General features: G+C 37.6%; 1 protein-coding gene across 2 annotated transcripts in view; it reads right to left on the bottom strand.

Moving 5' to 3' along the window:
- Nucleotides 1–16519, bottom strand: part of LOC107739678 (neuroendocrine convertase 1-like) — an 18834-nt gene extending 2315 nt beyond the window's left edge. For both annotated transcript variants that reach the window (XM_016551871.1, XM_016551872.1), the window contains exons 1-13: nucleotides 15809–16519; nucleotides 15059–15163; nucleotides 14806–14931; nucleotides 10057–10203; nucleotides 8299–8375; nucleotides 4308–4396; nucleotides 3860–4032; nucleotides 2813–3025; nucleotides 2494–2594; nucleotides 2126–2359; nucleotides 787–944; nucleotides 574–707; nucleotides 160–321 (exon numbers count right to left, since the gene is read on the bottom strand). In XM_016551871.1, coding sequence (XP_016407357.1) covers nucleotides 160–321; nucleotides 574–707; nucleotides 787–944; nucleotides 2126–2359; nucleotides 2494–2594; nucleotides 2813–3025; nucleotides 3860–4032; nucleotides 4308–4396; nucleotides 8299–8375; nucleotides 10057–10203; nucleotides 14806–14931; nucleotides 15059–15163; nucleotides 15809–15982 — 1893 coding nt within the window. In that variant the 5' untranslated portion in view covers nucleotides 15983–16519. The remainder of the gene's footprint in view (nucleotides 1–159; nucleotides 322–573; nucleotides 708–786; nucleotides 945–2125; nucleotides 2360–2493; nucleotides 2595–2812; nucleotides 3026–3859; nucleotides 4033–4307; nucleotides 4397–8298; nucleotides 8376–10056; nucleotides 10204–14805; nucleotides 14932–15058; nucleotides 15164–15808) is intronic.
- Between the last annotated feature and the right edge of the window lie 8309 nt (nucleotides 16520–24828).

The following is a 24828-nucleotide window of genomic DNA, read 5'->3' as shown; positions in this document are numbered from 1 at the left end:
TATATACTGTATAATACAAATTTGTTATATAAATGTGAATATAAAACAAATTGTTTGCACAAGTTGAACCATGGACTAAAATTATAAGAAGAAATTTGCTCTACAGTTACTGTATAATTTGCACATTGACATTTTCTATAGTTTGACTCCTGTTCTGACCTTGATCATGTCTTCCATCGGTTCCACTCCTCTGCGATCGTTTTGTACAGCATTGTAGGGTGTGTAAACCCTCGCCTCCTTCATGTGCTCTGGCTTCTCAGACGTCCCGTGCAAAATCAACTTCCAGCTGATAATCTGACCCTCATTCTCCATCCGTCCAGACTGTATGTAAAAGAGACATGGAAATACTTCTGTTCTTCAAATACTTTATTTTCTTAAATGTGTGTGTATATATATATAGTATTTATAGAGCTTTAGCTTTTAGTTTTAATTACTTTTTCTTATTTGTAATTCGCTTTGGATAAAAGCGTCTGCTAAATGACTAAAAGTAAAAGTAAAGTAAAGTAAATAGATTGTGATAAGCAGGCACTTCATGTGCATTTAATATTTGTTTGCAGAGATGCTTTTATATACCGTATCTGTAATCTTCAGGGTCCAAGTGCCGGTGGGGTTTTCTCCCCAGGTGTGCACAGACATAAAGGCCCAGTTTCGGAAACCGTTGGATGATGTGTCCCTCTCTCTCTCCGCCAGCAGGACTGTGGTGGTACCTAATGGGACAAACCCCAAAATCAGTATTCTCATTCCCAAACGTGCACATGGTAGTGTGTTTAAGTGTTTTTGTCAGACCTGATGGAGATGTCAGCGTGATGTGCAGGTCTCCTCTGCGTGTGTACTCAATGCTGACCTCCACCTGCACATGCTCCAAAGATACAACACAATTCGCCTGTCCTGCACAGGCCTTAGTGGGGATCTCAATGGATATCTCACCTGCAGCCTTCAATGGCCTGTAAACAAAAAAGGGTATTTTTTTTATTAAAGGAGTATTGTTTTTAGTTTTTTTTTTTTATAAATTAATATTTTTACTCAGCAAGGATGCTTTAAATTGATAATATGACCGTAAAGTTCAAATTAATGTTGTTGAATTTTCTAATCATCAAAGAATCCTTAAACATGATTTACGGTTTCCACAAAATATTAAGCAGCTGCTGTTTTTAACATTGATAATGTTAAAAAATGTTTCTTGAGCACCAAATCAGCATATTAGAATGATTTCCGAAGGATCATGTGACACTAAAGACTGGAGTAATGCTGCTGAAAATTCAGCTTTGCTGTCACAGGAATAAATTACATTTTAAGACTTATTCAAGTAGAAAAAAAATAGTTTAAATTGTAATATTTGTAAAACACAAGCATTAATTTGACATTTGAACATTAATGAAGGGATTTTTCTGCCCTCTGTTCCCTAGACAGAAACTCATGAGCGATATGAACCGTAATCCCTGCAGATTACATTGAAAGTCACAGACTTTGCATCAAGCAAGTGCCATGATGATAATGCACACTAAATGCTAAAACAAGTGCTCATGGATGGATGGACAGACAAACCGGACAGCCTATTAAGTGTGCCATTCACTCATTCTACAATGCTTTAGACAAGGTACAGCAAATACCAAAAAACGGCATGTGCTTTTGCTGTGCATGAGTACGTGGCATGCTATAAACAACATTACAATGTGTGTCGTGACATTTGCATTACTAGGAATTTTAGATCCAGGGAAATTAAACATCTGTTCAGGTGCCCTTCTTCCAGCTGAGCTTTGTCTAAACACTAAAGCCGCACAATCTCTAAAGGTTTATGACGTAAATGCAGGACGTAAAACAATTCAAGAGCTCTGGCTCTTAAATAAAAATGGATTCCAGTTCTAAATTCCCAAAATATACCTTCGTTTGAATTACAAAAGCAATCGTAAAGAACAAACAGATGGGTGTAAATGCACACACACACACACTGGATTTGTTGAATTAATGTGGCTATTAATAAATCGCCATAGCTGAGCGCAGTAACAGATGGCTGGAGATCAGGGTGGCTTTGTTTTCCATGTGTGAGGTGCAACACCACAGCCTTGTATCTGCTGCAAAAAGCCATATTTGTGTTTTTATCCTAATATGAGGAAGCAAACTATACCTTGGTTGGAACGTCTCATCTCTGACGATGCACTGTTTCTTCTCCGGAATGTGCTTCCAGACTTTGGGATCGGCCAGATCTACTAGAGCTTTGGCATTCAGGAGACCAAACCCAAAACGACTGTTGACCATCAAACCAGCTCCATTCCTTTTCCAGCCTGGGTTATTGGCCAGGGGATCAAACTCAGACGTCCAAACCACTAAGTGCTGAAGGTCTCGCCAGGTCAGATCAGGACTAGTGTGGAGAGCAAGAGAGTACATCCATATTTTTATTCAAATCGAAATCACTTCTTGTAAGAACTGATGTAAAACCAATGTAATCCTACAAACAAAACAAAAAACATACAAATTGCAAGATGTTTGACATACTTTTGCTCCAAAGCCAGTGCAAATATCCCAGCAGCCAATGGAGCAGATGCAGACGTGCCAGTGTGTGTCTCTGTGCATTCATTGTGCAAATCGGCACTAGTCTGCAAGACAATAAGTCAAAAGATAAAATGTTAACACAACAAAACCCAATAGAGAACAAGCAAACACACCAACCAAAAGGACTCAAAGCTGTCAGACAATCTATTTTATTGCTCTCCAAGGAGACATTTAGTCATTCGACACAAAGGAAACCAAAAGCAATATAATAACTGAGATCATAACAGCAAGAACATGTATAACCGAAGCAAATGAGACTCACAATTCTCTGGTCGGTGTAGTCTCCGCTGCTGTAGGCCGTGGCCAGTGTAGAGGAGCATTTCTCAGCGTACCAGGGAGACAAACCCTGCTGGGATGCACTGCTGATGGAGATGGTGTACAGACTGTCTGTGTATCCATCACAATCACAGTTGTCGCCCTGACGACCACCGTTACCAGACGCCCAGACGAAAATGGAGCCCTTCCCACCACGACCCTAGAGTAAAAACAGTTATTTGGAGATTATAATGGGTTTGTGTTAAGAGTTACACGTCATTAGAACAATGTATTAGCTGGGTGGCTAGGGTGCTAGGGTGCTCTGGATGGTTGTTAAATGGCTGCTAGTTTGTACTGGGTGGTTTCAAGTTGGTTGCTAGTGTGTTCTGGGTGGTTGTTAAATAGTTGCCAGGGTGTTTTGGGTGGTGGTTGTTGCTAGGGTGCTCTGGATGATTGTTAGGTGGCTGCTAGGGCGTTCTGGATGGTTGTTAAGTGGTTTTTAGTGTGTTCTTGGTCATTGCTAGGGTGTTCTACGTGGTTGTTAAGTGGTTGCCACAGTGTTTTGGGTGGTGGTCGTTGCTAGGCCGTTCTGGATGATTGTTAAATGGTTGCTAGCTTGTACTGGGTGCTTTCTAGATGGTTGCTATTGTGTTCTTGGTCATTGCTAAGGTGTTCTGGGTGGTTTCTAGAGGGTTACTAGGGTGTGTTGATGGTTGTGATGGTTGCTAGGGTGTTCTGGGTCACTGCCAGGGTGTTCTGGGTGGTTGTTAAGTGGTTGCCAGGGTGATTTTGGGTGGTGGTCGTTACTAGGGTGCTCTGGATGTTTGTTAAATGGTTGCTAGGTTATATTGAGTGGTTTCTAGGTGGTTGCTAGTATGCACTTGGTCATTGCTAGGGTGTTCTGGGTGGTTGCTAAGTGGTTGCCAGGTTGTTTTGGGTGGTGGTCATTGCTAGGGTGTTCTGGATGGTTGTTAAATGTTTGCTAGGTTGTACTGGGGGGTTGCTAGATGGTTGCTAGTGTGTTCTTGATCGTAGCTATTCCCACACTTCTCACCTTCTGGATACCATACTCAAAAGCTTTCTGGGCCAGGCGCCCAGGCCCCTCCACGGTCTTCCCGTCATCATTAGGGCCCCAGCTAGCGCTGTAGATGTCCACGTGATCAGGGTTAAAGCCAATGGAACTGGCTTCAATGGCATCTGTCACGATTCCATCCAGCATTCGTATCCCTGCAGATGAGAAGCACAAAAGATGACCTTTGCTGAAACGGCAAAACAATTTTCAAGTGTTTGAATGCTGGTGATTAAATGAATCCCATAATCTGTGCTGCTATATGATGTTATGACTCACTAAAGATTATATGTCCAAGTGGACATGGACAAATTGTGTACGTGCATGACCGGTTGTAGAGGTCAATGTTGTTATATAATCACACTACAAACACCAGTCAAACCAGATCATTTAAGATACAAAAAGTGAACAAACACAGCTTGACAACACACACCTCCCACTTTGGAGTTGTAGGCCACACCGACACCACATTTGTTGTTGTCTGCTTGCATGGCAATCTCTCCAGCACATCGGGTACCATGCCTGAGGATATACAGCAGAGAACAGGGTAACAATTCAGCTCCATTCAAATTGAATAAAGCCAGCATGTTCAAAATTCATTATATCTACATTTGTAGACCAACACTGATATGCAACAGTGGTTGCCAGGACATTAGTATGTGATTGATAAGGTCTTCTTAATGGTTTTTAGGGCATTACTACATGCTTACAAGTTCTGGTGGTTGTAACGGTGTTAGTTGCTAGGATGTAGGATGTTCTTGGTGGTTGTTAGTGTGTTCTTGGTGGTTGCTAGATGTTGCTAGGGTGTTCTGGGTGGTTGGTATGGTGCTCTGGATGGTTGCTAGTGTTTTCTGGGTGGTTGCTAGGGTGTTGTTAGATGGACAGGGGTTCTGGATGAACTGGGTCACTGCTAGATGGTTGCTAGTGTGTTCTGGGTGTTGTTGTTAGGGTGTTCTGTGTGGTTGTTAGGATGATCTGAGTGGTTTCTAGATTGTTGCTTGTGTGTTCTGGAAGGTACAGTGTTCTAGGTGGTTAATACATGGTTTCTAGGGTGTTCTGGGTGGTTGCTAGACAGTTGAAGGTGTTTTCTGGGTGGTTGTTAGGGTGTTCTGGATGGCTTCTAGTTGATTGCTATTGTGTTCTGGATGGTTTCTGGATTGTTGTTAGGGTTTTTATGGTGTTTATGGTAGTTGATAGGCGTGGTTGCTGGATTGTTGCTAGTGTGTACTGTTCTGGATGGTTGCTAGTGATTTTTGGATGGTTGCCAGGGTGTTGTTAGATGCACAGGGGTTCTGGATTGCCAGATAGTTGCTAGTATGCTCTGAATTGTTGTTAGGGTGTTCTTGGTGATTACTAGATGTTGCTAGGGTGTTCTGGATCATTGCTAGTGTTTTCTGGGTGGTTGGTAGGGTGTTCTGGATGGTTGCTAGGGTCTTGTTAGATGGACAGGGGTTCTGGATGGACTGGGTTATTGCTAGATGGTTGCTAGTGTTTTCTGGGTGGTTGCTAGGGTGTTCTGGATGGTTGCTAGTGTTTTCTGGGTAGTTGCTAGGGTGTTCTGGATGGTTGCTAGGGTGTTGTTAGATGGATAGGGGTTCTGGATGGACTGGTTATTGCTAGGTGGTTGCCAGTGTGTTCTGGGTGTTGTTGTTAGTGTGTTCTGTGTGGTTGTTAGAATGCTCTGGGTGGTTTCTAGATTGTTGCTTGTGTGTTCTGGAATGTTGCTACGGTGTTCTAGGTGGTTGGTATATGGTTTCCAGGGTGTTCTTGGTGGTTGCTAAGTGATTGCTATTGTGTTCTGGATGGTTTCTGGATTGTTAGGGTGTTTATGGTTGTTGATAGGAGTGGTTGCTGGATTGTTGCTAATGTATTCTGGATGGTTGTTAGGGTGTTCTAGGGGGTTGTTATATAGTTTCTAGGGTGATCTTGATAGTTGCTAGGATGGTGGTTGCTAGGTATTCTGGATGGTTGCTAGGTGGTTACTATTGTTTTCTGGATGGTTGTTAGGGTGTTTGGCGGTTGCTAGATCTTACTAGGATGTTTTGGGTGGTTGCTAGCGTGTTCTGCATGGCTGCTAGTGTTTTCTGGGTGGTTGGTAGGGTGTTCTGGATAGTTGCTAGGGTGTTGTTAGATGGACAGGGGTTCTGGATTGCTAGATAGTTGCTAGTATGTTCTGGATGGTTGTTAGGGTGTTCTAGGTGGTTGCTATATAGTTTCTAGGGTGTTCTTGATAGTTGCTAGCATGTTCTTGGTGGTTGCTATTGTTTTCTGGGTGGTTGCTGGATTGGTGTTAGTTTGTTTTGGTGGTTATTAGTGTGTTCTTGGTGGTTGCTTGATGGTTACTATTGTTTTCTCGGTGGCTACTGAATTGTTGCTAGTGTAGCTTTTAAGGTGTTTTGGATGGTTGCTAGGGTGTTGCTAGTTGGACAGCAGTTCTGAATGGACTGGGCTGTTGCTATAGTTGCTAGTGTCTTATGGTTGTTTCTAAGGTGTTCTTGGTGGTTGTTAGGGTGTTTTGAGTGCTAGGTGGTTGCTTACAGGTTCAGCTCAAATGCTATAACACCAGATATGCGCTTTTTTATCATTTTAATTGTCGTCTAAGTGAAAATCATTCAAGTCTAATCTCTTATAAAAAGTAACATCTCTACTCAAGAAGCCATAAGATGTAAGAAATCATGTCAGAGACTTTGGGTTAGTGTTTGTTCATATCCCTTATCCTGAATGTGAGCAATAGCAATAATGATGCTAGTCTTCTCATTCACCGCTAATAACTGTAAAAAATAGAGGAAAATTGTTCTCAGTGACTGATGTCAAAGATGAGACAAACAATGGATAACTGTTAGATAACATTACATTTTGCATGGAGTCGTTTGCTAAAAATGATTATAGTTGTGCTTGATCTTGAAAACTGTTAATGATTATTTGTTTCCTTCCATGTCTATTCAAGAGAGTGTGTGCATAATTATGAGTGTTTGTTTGTGTATGTGTGTGTGTGTGTGTGTGTATACAGAAGCACTATAGCTGGCACAGTATGAGTCATTCACTGGCATAGCCTGAGAGAGACACACAACCACATGGAGAAAGAATAATGACTGTTTCTATTTCCACGACCACTTATTTTTCCGTTGCAAAGCTTCGTTTTCACCAGGACTGTCAATTAAATGTGTTGATTTAATTATTAAATAAAGCAACAAGAAGAATTGTTGAAAAACAACAATGCAACTGCCAAAGATGTCAATCTACATCCAAAACACACTGCAGATGAGTACAACAATGTTCATGTTTAAATCTGATTATTTTCCTGTTTTTTCTTTAAACCTTTTTTTGGAAATTCTTCCAAATTTGTGGAACTGTACATGTAGACAAGCAACTAGTCAGGCAGCTAGAACTACATGTAAAATTAAGAGAACACACAGGTTAAACAAATAATATATATCACCTTAAAATAGGCATTTAAAAATATTTAAAATATTTATTTTAAAATATATATTTAAAATATTTTATTATTATTATTTAAATTCTTAAATTATTTATTTCTTTTAATTTAAGATTTAATTAATTATCTGCTTTTTAATTTACGAACCCCCTGCAGTTCCTACACAAACCCCAGTTTGAGAAACCCCGGTGAAAAAGTAATCCAAAAGTAGTTGGATTATATTTCCTAAAATGTGTCATGTATTTAATCACAATTACATTACTAAGTATAATTTCATCATCATGTAAATTGTTATCAGTAATGGACTACAATAAGTTATCTACCCAGCACTGTATATAAACAATATAATTAAACAATTCAATACTTTCTATTTTTTTGCTTTCCTTTGACACTATAATTTCATAATGGATTAATTAAAGAATTAGATTTCAACAATTATATAAAAAAATTAAAAGAATATTTGGTTATATGTGTAGGCACCTATTGAGCGCTCTAGTTTTCATATAATAGAGAGGTTTGGTGCTGATTTGATTTCTTTCTTGACTTCTATATGTAATTCTGAGCCACATAGATGTGGATGGGTTCTGATCCTCTTATGTAAGACAGCACGAGTGATGGAATGGATTAAACTCGTTCCCTGATGGAGAACAGACCTTCTCAGATCAGACCTACTGACACTGTCAGCTCTCCTTTCATAGCAGCTGGAAAGCAACGGCAGTCTGTTCTAATTCTCTCTGAACAGATTTAGTATGATGTTAAATAAATCTGCTAATCTCTTTAAAGAGGGCAGAAAAGAACTATGCCAGTCCGAGGCTGGTAACATTCTCCAGTCAGTCTCCTTATCGCTGTATGAGGTGCTTAACATAATTGAAAGGCTAAAGGCTTTGAAAAATCTGTCCTTGTGTTTTTCAAGTGTGGATCAGAGCTCTTGAGATTTTCTGTCCATTCATCTAGAGAAATGAAAGAGTATAGAGATTCATTTACTCACTTGTTTTCATTGGTGGAGTCGTATCTGGGAAAGGGATCTGGATCGTTGTCATTAAAATCATAGCTAGCAGCAGGATCCTATACAGTGAGGAGAAAGAATAAATAAGGATTGCGGTAAAACATTTTCTAGCATATGCAGAATAAATAACAGTAGTATCAGTATGTGGCAATCAGATGTGTTTTTATAGGAAGGGAGAAGAATAGAATCGTTCAGAATAGGATAGTAGCATACTACTCTTACTGTTTCTAAAAAAAAAACACAATATGTTATTTCCTGGGATCATAACTGGACAGTGAGTTATGCTGTGTTTACATTGAGTCAGAATTACTGTAATTGACATTTTTTATACTGTTCACACCCTGGACTCAAAAAAAGTATTTTTTTAGAAATGCTCATAGTGTAGAAATCCAACTAAGTGCTCATAAAATGTCTTGTTAACAAAAAACTCTATATTTTTGCATTCCACTGCCCTACTTTTTTTTTTTTTTTTACATTTAATCACATATTGTGTCATTTGTAGTGTCTTGCACATGACACTACATTTAAAAAAAGATGAAATAAGTTTTTTTTTTTTTTTTAACTGCATTATTCTGCATCCAACGCTTTTAAACGCAAAAACGTGTTGTGTGTGAACTGGTCCAAAAATGTAAATGTTTTTTGGGAAAGTTGGGATAAATGCTGCCAAACAGAATACGGTGTCGGTTAACTTTGTAATTATAAAAATTCCAAAATGGTGTGAACGTAGCAATGTAATGAGGGCATGTGACAAAGTTTGCAGCAGAATTATTATAGTTAACTAAAACTAAAACCATAAAAACCCTTTTTGGTTACTTGTAATAAAATAAACGTCAACTGTGTAAACATTAAAATGAAAACAGAAAATACAGAAATAAAAACTAATGCAAAATATTAAAACTATATTTCAACTGTAATATCTATAATATCTCACTGATACTAAAATAACACTGGTTTATGGTTTCATAATGCATTCTCTTTTACAAACAATAAAAAAAATAGAAAGCATGATGCAGAAAGCTGTATGTATTAGACCCCAAACTTTTTTTAGACTTTTTATGTTTAATGTGTTGATAGTTTATGCTATTTTATTTTATTTATGTTTCTTTCATTTTTTATATTTATATGCTTTATTTTAAAATGTTTTTTAGAAATAAAATCATGTGTTTAACACTTTTTACAATATGTTTTTTTATTTAATAAACATACATAAAAAATTAGTTTATGCTAATAAAAATGTATTATTATTAACAAGTTTTCTGTTTTTATTTCTCAGAGAAGTGTGTGTGCGCACACATGTGAGTCAATTACACTATCATCGCCAGCATCAGACACATGCGGGTCTCCACTCGATTAAAGGCTTTCTTTTTTGTAAGACTGCTGTTTGTAAACAAGCCAACATCAGAGCGACGGCTGATGCTACAATGTACTCAAATGCTAATAGGAGACAGATGTTTGATGTTATCCTGTGATTTATGAGTCATCTCTATTGCAAAAAAAGGGATGCTGGGCTCACTGCAGCCTTATGTAAATGCCACACATTCAGAGTGAATTTTTAAATAGCTTTGAATGAGCGAGTGGGATTGTTTGTTTGTGACCTTCTGTACTGGAGGTCCTCATCAAATGGCTTTGCTCTAGTCGTGGTAGGTGTCACTATCCTCTGCACGGTTGAGGGGTCGGCGTTGGCATGGAAACAACAGTGGATGGTGGTCGAGTAGGCATTTCCAATGATGACACACTTACATAGTTAGGGTAAATGTCGGTGTGGTTCCACTCGAGGCCATCATCCAGCACGGTAATGACCACTCCTTTGCCCGTAATGCCCTTCTTCCAGACCGGGATCACGTGCAGGTCCAGTTTGGGCAGGGAAGATGACATCCGGGTGTCTTGCTGGAAAGGGAGGATTAGGAAAGATAGTTTAAGTGAATATGTGTGCAATCCAGGGTCATATTCATGAGTACCGTTCAACACTCTCAGGTACTCTACTCTCAACCTCTTCATGAAGACAAAAGCCCTTTTTGTATGACTCAACCACTGACCCTTCCAACAAAAGCTGTTTGTTTGAAAATGAAAGCCGGCGATGTAATCGTCCATGCTGACCTTTTGGTTTGTGGAGACTATTTTCAGCCTAGACTAGAGCGTGAGGGGATTTCTTCTTATTGACCGATAATTAAATATCACAGAGCAGCTGTGCAATGATGGGAAATACACTGTTGAGTGGCTAGTACATCTACATCATTCATGTAGATTTGTTAAATTCTTACTGCTCTAAGAAATGTTATGCCTATATATCTAAAAGTATTTAAGCACCACTGATAAGCAGATCTTTTATTTTGTCCTCAATTTGTTCAACTTCGTATGGCAGTCCAATTCTGCCACATCAGAAACACCGCTAATAACTGCTAATAATTATATATATATATATATATATATATATATAATTACGACGCAAAAGTCATACTTATGAAATAAAATAACAATTATGAAATGTTCAGAAACTCAGAAGTCACAATTATGAGATAAAATGTTTTAATTCTAACATAAAACATGAGAAAAAGATTTACCAATGCATTATTTATAACATAAAAAGTCGTGATGACCTAAAAGTCATACTTATGAGATTACGATTATTCATTATTATGACATTTTCAGAATTTCAGAACTATGAGATAAAATTAAATTATGAGATAAAAAGTCAAAATTATGACATTAAAACATAATTATGCTGAAATTATGAGTCATAATTATGAGATACTAAGTCCAAATTATGAGATAAAAAGTCAGAATTATCACACATCAAATCATCAGATATCAAATAGTGATTTGAAATCTTTTTTCTTTTTTACGTTTTATTGTATAATATAACTTTGTAGCTCATACAAATGTTTATTTCAAACATTTTTTAATGTAAATGAGGTAAATGGGCTGGTCACTGTAACTTTAAGCTTCAATCATACCACACATGTCCCATTATTTCTGTTTGTTCACAACACAGATATCTAGTTCAGTTTGTACAGACTTAAAACACCTACTCAATCAAAGAAGGAGTGTAGTCACTCATCCCATAAATCCTAGACTATTTTTTCCATGCTACAATTAGTCTTTGAAGGCTGGAAAAAGCTATTAAAAGTGCAAAAGGATTTTACTCAAAAAGGATTTACAAATCAGTGGACGTAAAATAATGAAAACAATTTGTTCACTAAAAAGATCTAGTCACATTATTTAAGAAGTTGTTTACATGCAAAACACCACTAGTGTGTATATAAATATATATAGCGTATTTAGCAATGTAACAAAGCTGCCTGGGGCATAAAAGTGGTAGGAAAAAGCACAAAAAGGAAGAAAGAGATCTGTGATCTGCTCACAAATAAAGCATAGACGCTGCAGTAACATTACCATGAAGCATGACTCATAGCTGAGGTCTGACTCCAGAAAGGCTGGAGGGGGAGGGCGAGTAAAAGAGACGACCCACCGCACATGATGGCTCTGCCACATAGCACAATCACGACCAGCATAACCTCAAGAGGGCTGTAAAGCCCACAGCTGACGTACACATCGCTGATCTACCACCTTCATAGCACCTCTAAGTGAGTCAAGAAGTTTTACTGGGCATCTCAGATATTGGCAGGTGCATAAACTCTCTAACATGATCATTGCTTCTAAGGAGATACAGTCAAACACAATGATACATCTAAAAATGTTCAATGTACCCAGTACCACACAGATAAAATATGAATCAAACCACACAGCGTTCTCCATACAGAAAGAATGGAAGCATATGAGTCATCTCTTTAATTGAATTATCAGCAGTCCTCTCTGGTGAAATGTAATCCATTCACTGAGCCGTCTTTCTCCTCCATAAATCCATATCCTTCTTCTTTTCTATCTACCCTTTCATCTCACAAGATTGAACGTCAGTCTTTCTTTCCCTTTTGAACCACCTGCCTTCACTGCCTCATCACTCATATTGACCAATAGAGCGCAACAGCGACCGCCCACTTTTCAGCAGCCTTGGATGAAGTCGTTTTTCTGTTCATTTAAAAAACAAATGTTGCAATAAAGAGTTATAAGACAAAACAACCAGCTCCACGATGGATCAAAATATTACAAACTTTGATTTGAAGCAAACATTAAAATAACTGACTACTATGATATAAACCAGGGTTGCCCAACCCTGCTCCTGGAGATCTACCTTCCTGCAGAGTTCAGTTCCAACCCTGAGCATCCATTGAAGCAATGCAAATGACATAATAGAATCCATATAAATATAAATATAATAATTACAGTCAAATACAAAAATATTTATAAAACTGTATATATGTATTATCTTATTATTACATTTAAAACAATTATGAAAATTTTTATATAAACATTTTTACATTTTATGAAATTGTATAAAAATATGTATTTATATGTGTGTATTTGTGTATGTATATATATATATATATATATATGTATGAGTGTTATCAGATATATATATATATATATATATATATATATAAAAACAACTACGTCAATGCTTCATGGGAGTGAAAGGTCACTTTTTTGGCACAATTTACATTTCCATGGTAACAGCAGCTTATCTGATTGGTTGAACACTCTTCCAGTTTATGGGTAGAGCATAATTATGCAATTAATCTTCATTTATATAAAAAAAATGAAGTTAAAAATCAGTTGTAGCTTCTACGTATTCCACCACACACCAAGCTCTGAACTCATGGTAGGTTTGTCTTGAAAATCCTCTTTCTTTTTCACTAAAATGCAATTCATTTAATTTCTGACAATATTTACTTTTATGTTAGTCTAATGAGTTTAATATGAATAAACAGAAACGCTGACATCATCTAATAAGCTAAATTCAGCAACACAGACAGAGTTTGAAATAAAACCAGACAGGAGCTTCATGAGCAATTAGGTTAAGAGGTTGCGGCGCTCACACAAACATGCTCCAAACACGAATAAAGAGGTGTAGAAACAGCGCACTTGTTGAGCAAAAAGAACAAAAGGTCATTGCCGGTTCATGCCACTGCTAAATTGCATTTTAGAATAAAACGTTTGTCCAAAAAATTAATCCCTCAGTCGGAAATGCAAATGGAAGTTTTCAATTTGATTAGAGTGACTTACTATATAAACCATGAGCTGTGATCTATATTAGAGGCAGCTGAATCCTTCCCATCTGTGACTGTACTGAAGCCATTCTCTGGCATTAAGAGCTTGGCTTCCATAAGATAAACCCATCAGTCCATTGTGTTTCAGTAAATTGGTACTAATGTGTGATTGGCTCTTCTGTTGTTTGGGATTAAGGAGGGTTCTCCTTTACAATTTCATTTTTGTTTAGCCTATGAGCTCTGAAAGCTTAAAAACAATGGGTTTCAACTGCACATAGTGCCAAAGTCCAGAGGGACAGCTGACCCAGTAATGAAGGCCTACAGACAGGAAATGTACATCATCATCCCAGAGAAGATTGTTGCAATGGCTTTTACAACACTTATAGGAAAATCTAACAAAGCCGTTGTAGATGGATTTTGTCCACATGAAATTTTTAAGTCCAACATACTGAGATCACTAAGGATTTTAAGCAATGATATTATATACAAGTAAACAAATGAATATGATTTCAACTTCTGCCAAATGACTAAAGACTGGAATACACTACATGACTTTTGCCCAGAGTTACTTGTCACTTGTTGCCACAAGTCAGAGCCAGTCTGCAGATTTGAGTTGACAGATATCATAGAAAATTGCATAATGGTTGTAGACTCTCATTTTTTTAGCTTAAGACTAGGGCTGTACAATTAATCGCATGCGATTGTCATGCGCATCTCGTCAGTAAAGCCGGTTCCGTGATTAGTAGTAAATCTCCATCATCTGCTTTCAGATGGAGTGGCATTTGCTACACAGAGCCGTAGTTCTCTGACAATTAGGCAATATCGCGTTCATTATCGCAGATCGAATCGCCTGCGATTATGAACATGATTTTGCGTAGCTTATCAGTGAACTACATGTTTTTTTATTTATTCAATGATTTATCATAATTTTTTTAATTGTTTCTGATTCGATTATGACATTCACAATGCTTAACTGGATGAGTCATCCAGTCATAAAAAGAGGTGAAAAATAGTTATTTGAAATTGTAAAGATCATGATTATTGGAGTATATTTTACTAGAATATACTATTTCAGTCTTTCAGTTATTCTACAGACTTTCTTGCAAATATCAGTGTGTTACTTGCCATTTCTTTGTAATTATTTGTGAAATTTACTAGCAATTTCTTAAAATCTTAAAAAAAAATTTTTTTTTTAAGTGAAGTACATAGTATTGTATTTGCCTTTTGACTTTCAAATTATTTATCTTAGTTGGTTCAAGGTTTAGAACTTCTTAAAAATATCTATGAGGAAAATGAATGGGAAAAAAATACCTCCGGAATCAATGTTGCAGAGCCAAAGAAATTCAAATCGCGCTTTTGACAAAGTAAAGATGTTGAGACTCACCAGATACCACTGTTGATTCCACATAGGGTCGTCGAAGAGTTTGTCCACCGAGCAGTCCTTACATTCGGTCCCCAGCGGGGCACGTTTGGCCCTCCGTTTCTCATACTGCTGTTCAGCCCAAGAGACCTACAGAAGAAGCCACAGGTGCCCAGAACCATTTCTTTTTGAATATCTCAGTGGGGTTTTGGAATAAATGCACATTTTATTATTACGTACTGTACACAGAATGAATGGGTTATGAAAAATCTCATACCCTGTCATCTTCCGACAGACGTTTGGTGATATGATCTGCACTTCTTTTGGTCCTGCTAGGGTGACTGTGCCGCTTGAATAAATAATGGTTTTCCAGCGCTCCAATCTGCAGACAAATGAGAGAGAACTGACTGAAGAGATTGGTTCATATTTGGAGCTAAATTAAGCCTGGTCATAATGACGCAGTTCCCATCTGTCTGGTCTAGTCGGCCTGTAGCTATTTCACAAAAAAAAATATTTTTAACAGAATTAATAGGTCTGTCAGCTAACTTACAGTTGTGTTTCCTTTATTTTCTATTCAATGAAATAAAACATTCTTATAAGAGAACTAAATGATACAACAGGTGAATGTTTACTCATATAAAATTTGACACATCTGATTAGCAGGTAAAAATTGTATTTACAATTGCATTTACTGAACTGCTGTATGGAGTTTATATAGAAAAGGTGGATTCAGATGTCAGATCTAACACAGATATATGAAAAATAATAAGTATCCTAGTTGCAAAACACATTCAACCATCACTCAACAAACATTTCACTGTATTATGGCTAAGCAAATGTTCAACTGATTAAACGCGTTTTTTTCGTGATCTGGTAAAGCAACGGTGTTGCTATGAATAAACGCATTACACAACCACATCAACATACGATTTCATTCAACACGGATGCAAAGCAGAGCCAGATGTGTGTGAGACAAGTGTTTTATCCTACTATATGGAGGAAAAGCACAGTGTTTGGCGTGACTTACCTGTCGGACTAATTTGTATCCGAGCTCGTCGGCTATGGATCGGGCATTGTCGTATCCTCCTGGAATCTCCACCGCCCATTCGTTCAGATACTGTCTGTCCACAGCTGAGGACACCAGCGCACAGAACAGAGCAAGAATACTGCACAGCAACATTGGACGACATCTTTCTTCCATTTCAAATCAATTACAAACACTTAAAAATGATCTGGATGATCACGATGGATACGAAACAGTTAAATAGAAATAAGTTAATAAATAAATACAGAATATGTAAACACGGGAAATGTCAGTTCGGCTTCCTTGGTAAACGCTATATTCTCCAGATAATTCTGATGCAGTGTGAGCGAGTAATTGAACGCGCATGGAGAGCCACCAATGAGAGAGTCGTGGAAGAGGAAGGGATGTTTACACGTCAAATTACGGACCGCTCTGACGTCAATTTCTACCTGGGGTAGGATGCTCGGGTCCCGAGGGAGTCGGGCGGGGTGAATTGCGTATGGAAGAGGAGGGGAATGTCTCTCTATAAATAGCCGACGAGCATTTCTACACTTAGAAATTTGAGCAGGAATGGAAGCTTTTGTTGAAAACATGAAATCTGAGAATAAATACAAGGTCCATTCCGCACTAATGTGCGCGAAACCCTTCTAGAACTGGGTTAGATTTTATAATCTCGTTGTATATGCAACTGTTCAAATCAATATCTCATTGGCCTCATTACCCTTAGACTAGCAGATATATCCGAAGTTAGACTAAATAAATAAGGGAACAGCTGTTCAGAAATAGTTAAATAGCTGGCGTAACTGTGTGCGTCATGAGGAGAGGGTTTCAGCACCGCAGCAGTGAACAGCTCCACAACACGAGCTGCATATGCAAATACGATATCCATATTAAACAGCAATCACATGCATTCCAATACAGAAATCTAGCATGTTAAACACACGTTTGTAAATATATTTTATGTGTGTATGCCTCTATAGACAGATATATACTGTATGTGGAACGACACACACAAATACATATAGGCCTACATACATAAAAAAGGAAAATAAAATATGGTTTAAATGAATCTAAGTAAATGTAATTCATGTTTAATAGATTTTCAATAGAATTTATGCCAATAAATAAATAGCAGAACACCTTACATGTTGACAAGTTTATCATTAATAAAAAAAAGAAAAAGTTATATTTCTTAATAACATACTGACCTTAAGACTGTTGACGGTCTATAGGGGTCCAATCTGTTTAAGGTTTTCTTGTCACATGACAACAAAACGGCTTCCTGTAAGTTGGTTGGCCACCAAATTGATTTGGCAGACTAATGATTTCAAACTATTAATACAATTCTAAAATATATTTATGTAATATAATGTTGAATAAACCTAATGGCATCATCAAAATACTTACGTCATATGACTGAGAAACACCATTAATAAAGAGCAGGCTAGAAATACATATTTACATTACATTTTAATATAGTATTTAAATATATAATAGTCACAATTCACATAACCAGTTTTTGTAAACAGGAAAATGAAAATAAATACAAGTAAATATTTTAAAACAATTAATCAAAAAAAAAAAAAAGAAACATAGAATGGACAATATGTGTAGCCTATAATATCAACAGGAATGCTACGATGTAAAGCATGATGTAATCATTACATCATACATTCATACATTGTAGTGAATGAATTCAGTATGAAGATTTAGATACTGCGGTCCAGACTCATTCCCACCAGCTACGGCCCTGTGTATGAATATAAAGAAGATCGTGATGAGGAGGTCATAAGCCCTCATGAATATTCACACCAGTTTATTCAGTCAGTGTCACAATGGTCCAGACAGAGCGGTCTATCGAAGCGCGTCCACTCTAGATGAACCCGAGGCGCAGTGTCGTGCCAAAACAAGTGCTTTTATCAAAGCGAGAACCTTGAGACAGACACCGGCCTCTTTTGATGTCAGCGTCTTTTGTTTTGTGTGAGATTATGCATGAGGCACATGTCCATTTGTTTTAAGGGGTTTATGAATCTGTGCATGTCACTCGAGAGCTACAATTTTGCTCTTGTTATCTCTGAATGGACTGTGTTGTGTCCAGGTGCATCTCGGTGCCAGTTAAATTTAGAGCAAACAGGATAAACCAGCTTTAAAATGGTCATTATTAAGAGCATTGTAATTTACTTTATAAATAGTGCACAGTTCATGTATGTAATGTTTATTAAAAGTTCATGTATGTAATGTTTATTAAACTGCGTCCCGTTTACCTACACAAGTCCAGGTGACTGAAGCATTTCCGGATAAAATCAATTGTTTGGCTCGACCTTACGCGGCCTCATGTGGAGTATTCACAGTTCCGAGCACACGAATCACCAAAACGAAGAAGTGTTTACAAATTGCAAACTAGCAATTCTAGAATAATACGACGAGTTGTGATGTTGGAATGGGTCTGTCGAGGTGCAACATAGCGCCAAATAAGTTTGAACGTTTATTAAATCTTAAAATAACAAACGCCAATACACTTAAGTGAGTGGAATTCACTGTCGTAAATAAAGTACACAAGTCCAGGTGACTGAAGCATTTCCGGATAAAATCAATTGTTTGGCTCGACCTTACGCGGCCTCATGTGGAGTATTCACAGTTCCGAGCACACGAATCACCAAAACGAAGAAGTGTTTACAAATTGCAAACTAGCAATTCTACAATAATACGACGAGTTGTGATGTTGGAATGGGTCTGTGGAGGTGCAACATAGCGCCAAATAAGTTTGAACGTTTATTAAATATTAAAATAACAAACGCCAATACACTTAAGTGAGTGGAATTCACTGTCGTAAATAAAACACAGTGGATAGCTGCTGCCGTAAATCAGCCCGTCAATTTCGTGAAATTTCTTACCAATTAATTAGCTCACCAAACGTTTAGAACAGACGTTTGGGTACACCGTGGAACTCATATTGCAGGGTTAAAAAATCAGTTGCTTTAAGGATTGAAATGAAAAATTGTTCATAATTTTTGAATGCAACAAAACTGGAAGCAACTTACCTTCAAATCTACCTTTTAAAAAAAACTTACTTATAAATCAAAATATTATACAAAAATTCAACCTCTTAAAAAACAAATGTCAGCAAAAACGTCTGTTGGGAATAGTAGGCTAATGAAAGTTTTGCAAAGTTATTGTAATTAGTGTTTTATTCCAAATAATATAACTCCTTATAGACAACAACTAATAACTCACCTTTCACAGTTTGCTATATAGTTTTTGTTACTCAGTAAATAAATGATAGAAATATTATATAAAAATACATAATGCATACATAATAAAAATGACAAAAACCTTACATATTGTTTTCTAACCTAAATATATATCATCTCTTAATAACAAACATATACCTGGCACTTAAGAGCTTCCCAGATGCACCTGCCTCTCAAACAGGAAATTTAACTTTACTGTCCTTTTATTGTTCACATGCAATAGTTTACATGATTTATGTTATTTTTAAATAAATGTAGATGTAGTAAACATGAATGTTAAATGTATAGCTTTCTGTAAAATATATTCCAAAACAATACATATTTTTATATTTACATTTTTATATTTAAATATTTATAAATATTTTCTTTTCTTTTTCTTTTGAACTATCAGGGCCTGAGACTGTGCATGTTATTATGCGTCAGCCAAGCAACTGCCATTGAGATGAATGGGGATGCTAACAGATAGCTAGACAATGCACGAGAATAAATCAGCAGGTCTTTTCTCAGAGTAGACCTATCAGTTGGGCTTTTGAGCAAACAGTCCATTTGCTGAAGCAGCTGCAGTCATCCACATCCACCTAGCAACACCTGTTTGCATTAAGCAGAACACGTTAGACTTTGCACCTGGAAATAGATGAGGAAAAGTAGCAAAGTTCATGAATGACATGCATGTTTGTATTCTTTAAAAAGGGGTTGGAGAGTTGGCCAGAAAATAGAGAGTTTACAAAAAAAACAAAACTTTTGGCTAATATACCATATATATATGCCACTGCACAAACCAAAGGCTTGAAGGATTTTCTTAGCATCGGAAGTACTCAGTCATGCAAAACGCTCCTTTTTCTGGTAATGTACTGTGCAATTAAAAAGCCTTAAAAGGCTTCACTGATCAAACATGCACAAGCACAAACACTCTCATGCACACAAGCACGTCAAATGTGGAAAAACCAGATCAGCCAATTGAGATAATCTCTCGCATCTGATTACTGCCATATCATCTAAGCTGTCACCGTAATAGCTGGGGTTGTCATTAAGAGACGTGGCAACACGTAATGGTGTATGAACAATAAGTGGGGTAAAACCATGACCTGCGAAGGGGGATGGGGTGAGACAACAGGAAATAAAGGTCTGATGGAGCAATGGACACTCTGAATCAGGCCAGTAGACGTCATGGAGGCCATGCTGGCTGTGTAAACAGTGTGTTTAAACTGCTGCGGACGAATTAAGTGTAAAATGAATTGACATCTAGAGCGAAAAAGCGATGGATTTTGCAATCTGCTTGGCCTATTAATAATCATCTTTTGATAAGGTCTTATGGCAATCAGTCTCAGTAGTCACAGTAGGGAAAATCAGTGTTGCTCAATGAGATATAAACTACTCAAAGGTTTGAACACGTAGGTAACAATTGTGTATTTAAAGCTTTCTGATTCTCAGCGGACAGTGTGCTGGAATGAATGGCTCTTTGGAGCAAGAACTATAAATAAAACTGTAAAAAAAAATACTTGAAATAAAATAAACGTCAACTGAAAAAAATTATTAAAAAGCTTAAACTTATTTATTTAGTTTAACTTGAAGCACTATAATGACTAAAACTAAAACTAAATGAATAAAGATGAATAAAAACGATATAGACATACTTTCAATTTAAACTAAAAACAACAAAATTCTACTAAAACGTTAAAATAAAATGAAAACGGAAAAGTAAAATCTATTTAAAAATATTATCTATTTATAGCATATATCAATTATACTAAAAGATACTCACTCACTTTCAATCATTCAACTGAACTGGAAAGACAAGATCCGACTTAAAGAGCCATTTATTCCTGAGTCTCACATTACCTGGTTAGAACCAGAACAAGCAATGCACTTTTCCGGAATTAATTTGTACAGTCCGTGGCACAGACTGTACAAAACGATAATCCTGAATGGAAAGAACCGACTCAAAAGAGTGTCGCATACCAGAGGTGGGACCAAGTCATTGTTTTGCAAGTCACAAGTAAGTCTCGAGTCAAGTCCCGAGTCAAGACAGACAAGTCCAAGTCGAGTTGCAAGTCCTCAGCTTTAAGATTCAAGTCAAACCGCATAAACACATTTCATACACCAAATACACAAAATAATGTTCTTTTTAGCAGCATCATATGACCCCTTTAATTATGTCGAGTCGAGTCGCAAGTCATCAAATTTGGGACTCGAGTCCGAGTCGAGTCTCGAGTCAAGTGACTCGAGTCCACACCCCTGTCGCATACTGTCAGCTGTCTCAAAACAATCAATGCACGATTCGGGAATGGCTCTTTTGAGTCGGTTCTTTTCTTTCTGGTCTGAATCGTCATTTCGCACAGTTTGTATTACGGAAATGAATGATTTTAGTTTGATGATAAGAGGTAGGCCTACGTTATTAATTTTCAAAGCAAATTGTACTTATGATTCACCTAGCTGCCCCAGAGAACGAACTGAATCAACGATGAATCGACGTCTCTTTGCCATATCTGTGACGATAAAATGGGCAAAAACGTCCAATAGATTTGCATTGAAAGAGCGCCCCTAGCTTTATCTAAGGATGAAAATATACTTATATCCTTGAGGGTGGGCTCTTTCAAAGAATTCACATAGATAAAACCCCACACACCCAAGCATCATGATGGCAATGACTTTTGCACAGCCAGACTCACTCACATTTCTTCAAAAAATTTAACGGTTTATTATTATTATTAGTTTTTATTATTATTATTCTAAATGGTTGATACATTGATGTAGGGCAGGCTATGTACTAAATGGCTTATAAAATAGCAGTTCTTGACAGCAGTCGTCTGAGTCAATGTTGTTCTGACTCAGACCAGGTATACTAATCTTCGCTCTCTTTCTTTCTTCCTCACATGCATGCACACGCATTCTTTTCTTATCCCCTACATTTGTCAAGGATGTGTAGTTGTCATGGAAACCTTTCTCTCCTTCGCTATCTCTCTTCTTCTATCTTGCTGTCAGTGCTCAGTGTCATATCAGTATTATATCAGGAAATTAATCTGATCATATGACCATGCAACAATGACCAGCAGCCGGATTTATCGCACAAGATGACAACACTGGATATAAGCTTTGCATAAAACACGAAGGAGACAAACTGCAAATTTTAGGCCTATAGTCCATTCACAAGCCCCAGGACAAATGATCAACATGTCGCTTGCCAATATGGACTTCAGTCTTTATCATCTGTACATAAGAGTACTAATGTTTTTCCCATAAAGCACAGAGAGTCAACATCCTGAAAAACAGTGCTCCATGATACCCTCCATTGTTGATATAACTGTAAAAGCCTGGTGTGGCCTGTGCCAGTAATTAGGTTTCTGTTTAGTAGCCTGGAAGTTTCTATACAGGCAGAGCGAGACATAGCCGACAGCTCTCAAAGGCACAGGGCTCCCTAAGGTTGAGTACTGCTTGTTTCTATGGCAAATAATGACCAGAGGAGCCAATTAAAAGGAACATGCAATGTTCATGTGCATGCATGTAAAGAATATAAGAAACTGACAGAGAAAAAAAGGCACCAAAAATTGCAAACTGACAAAAGAGTGTTGAATAATCAGTCACATCTATATCAGCATATTATGCACATACACACACACACACACAGACAGGCAGGCAGGCAGGCAGGCAGGCACAGGCAGGCAGGCAGGCAGACAGACAGACAGACAGACAGACAGACAGACAGACAGACAGAGGCAGGCAGGCAGGCAGGCAGACAGATAGATAGATAGATAGATAGATAGATAGACCAAAACCTTTTGAAACAGATGAACTTTTAAGAACTGAATTGCTATTTTGAAACTGAATTGTTAAATTGATATGCCATCTTTAAAATGCGGTCCTCAATATGCTGGAATAACAGCAAAACATGCTGCAATGGTCAAAACAAGCACTGCTACACTCTTAAAAATAAAGGTTCATTATTGGCATCTACGGTTCCATGACAAACCTCTAACATCCATCCATGGAACCTTTCCATTCCAAAAAGGGTTCTTCATAGTGGAACAAGTTTTTTTCTTCTTCTATACTCTAAGAAAAAATGTTTTTCTTAAAAACGGTTCACTGAAAGGTTCTTTGAGGAACCAAATTTGGTTCTTCTACAGAAACACTGCACAAACCCCCTTCTGCACAAACTTTATTTTTAAGAGTGCAATGGAAAAAAAAATACATCAGTTTCTCTGAGAATTAAATAGTGCTTTAGACTAGTTTTTCCTCAGTCTTTGTGAGGGTTCTTCTTATCTGCTGTGCTGACAGAAGGTCAGCTGAACATCTGCAATATCTCTGTAGCTCTAACCATCACACGGATGCGTTAACCTAAAGGCTAATTGCTCCTGGAGCCGAGAACAGTGACATCCGTGAGCCCGTCACATCTCTCAACGTCATGCATGACCTTTCAAAACAAAGAGAGAGGAAAGTGACACTCTTCCTGTGAGCATGACAGAATAAAAGTGGAAAAATTTTAACATAAACTCTCCAGTAACTTATTTTGCAAATGATAGTGCAAACATATTTTCAGTAATATAAACTGTTTGTAGCTTTGTTGGGTTTTACCTGAAAGTCAATCAAACCTTAAGCGCAAAAAAACTTTAGTTTGACCTTAAACTTTTGTAATCTGTATTTCTTTCAGGTAGGAAAAACCATTTGATGTCTTCCTTTTATTTTGGAAAATATTAAGCAGATTTTAACATTATATTTACGGAATGCTGTAATGACAGAGGCCCCGTCAATATTCTACACTCTTAAAAATAAAGGTGCTTCACAATGCCATAGAAGAACCTTTTTGTCTAAATGGTTCCATAAAGAACCTTTAACATCTGAAGAACCTGTCTGTTTCACAAAAGGTTCTTTGTGGCGAAAGAAGAAAGAGATGGTTCTTTAAAGAACCTTTGACTGAATGGTTCTTTGTGCAACCAAAAATGGTTCTTCTATGGCATCACTGTGAAGAACCTTTTAAGCACCTTTAATTTTAAGAGTGTACAGCAAAACAAAATCGGGAAAGCTGATTCAAATGATGGTAAAGTTTCATGAGTTATTCCTGTTTTTCCTGTAACCCCCATAGACTCACTTACACCACAATGATGAATCTTAATTGTAAGATCATTTGAGCTCTTCCTGACAACCATTGTTTCTTTTGCCACATCCAGTGAGCCCTAAATACAACCCCCTAAACCACGGCATTAATTATTTAATGTCCATTACACTTCAGGACAATTGCTTTAAAATACCAGGAAAAAATCGTCTAGGTGGAGTGGTGCCCAAGGTGGAACCGGGGCTTAACCAGCTCAAGAAAGGGCACGAAGCTGCCGCCCGAAGCCCTCACCATACAGGATTTTAGAAAGAATGCAGAGTACTAGCGTGCGAACTTACCACAGTGCACACTTAACACCCAGTTCTCAATCGAGAAGGGGGCTCGACCTACAGCATGTTCCAATGCTGGAACGGCTAGCAGTAAGTTACCTTAACTGAGGGAGCACAACACCCAGCTCTTAACGAGAGGAGGCTCGACCTACAGCACGATTGTTAGAAATCAGAAGGGTAAGCGTACTGCAAGCTAGCCAAAAAACTCAGCGCATCAGAGAGGCGGAGGAAGGGCCTAGTTTGCCTGATGCTGCTGGTTCCAGGTGCTCTGGGAAAACAGAGAACTCAACTCTCACGTGAGAGGAGAACTCCAAATTCAGAAATGAGTAGCGTGCTCATAGGCAACCCTTTGATAAAGGGGAGCACTGCTAAACACTACCACGAGAACAGCCCACG

This window comes from Sinocyclocheilus rhinocerous, unplaced genomic scaffold (genome assembly GCF_001515625.1).
Source record: "Sinocyclocheilus rhinocerous isolate Xijiao unplaced genomic scaffold, SAMN03320098_v1.1 scaffold585, whole genome shotgun sequence".
Classification (NCBI taxonomy): Eukaryota; Metazoa; Chordata; class Actinopteri; order Cypriniformes; family Cyprinidae; genus Sinocyclocheilus; species Sinocyclocheilus rhinocerous.
The sequence above is the reverse complement of the archived record's forward strand: the minus strand, read 5'-3'. Positions and strand labels throughout refer to the sequence as shown.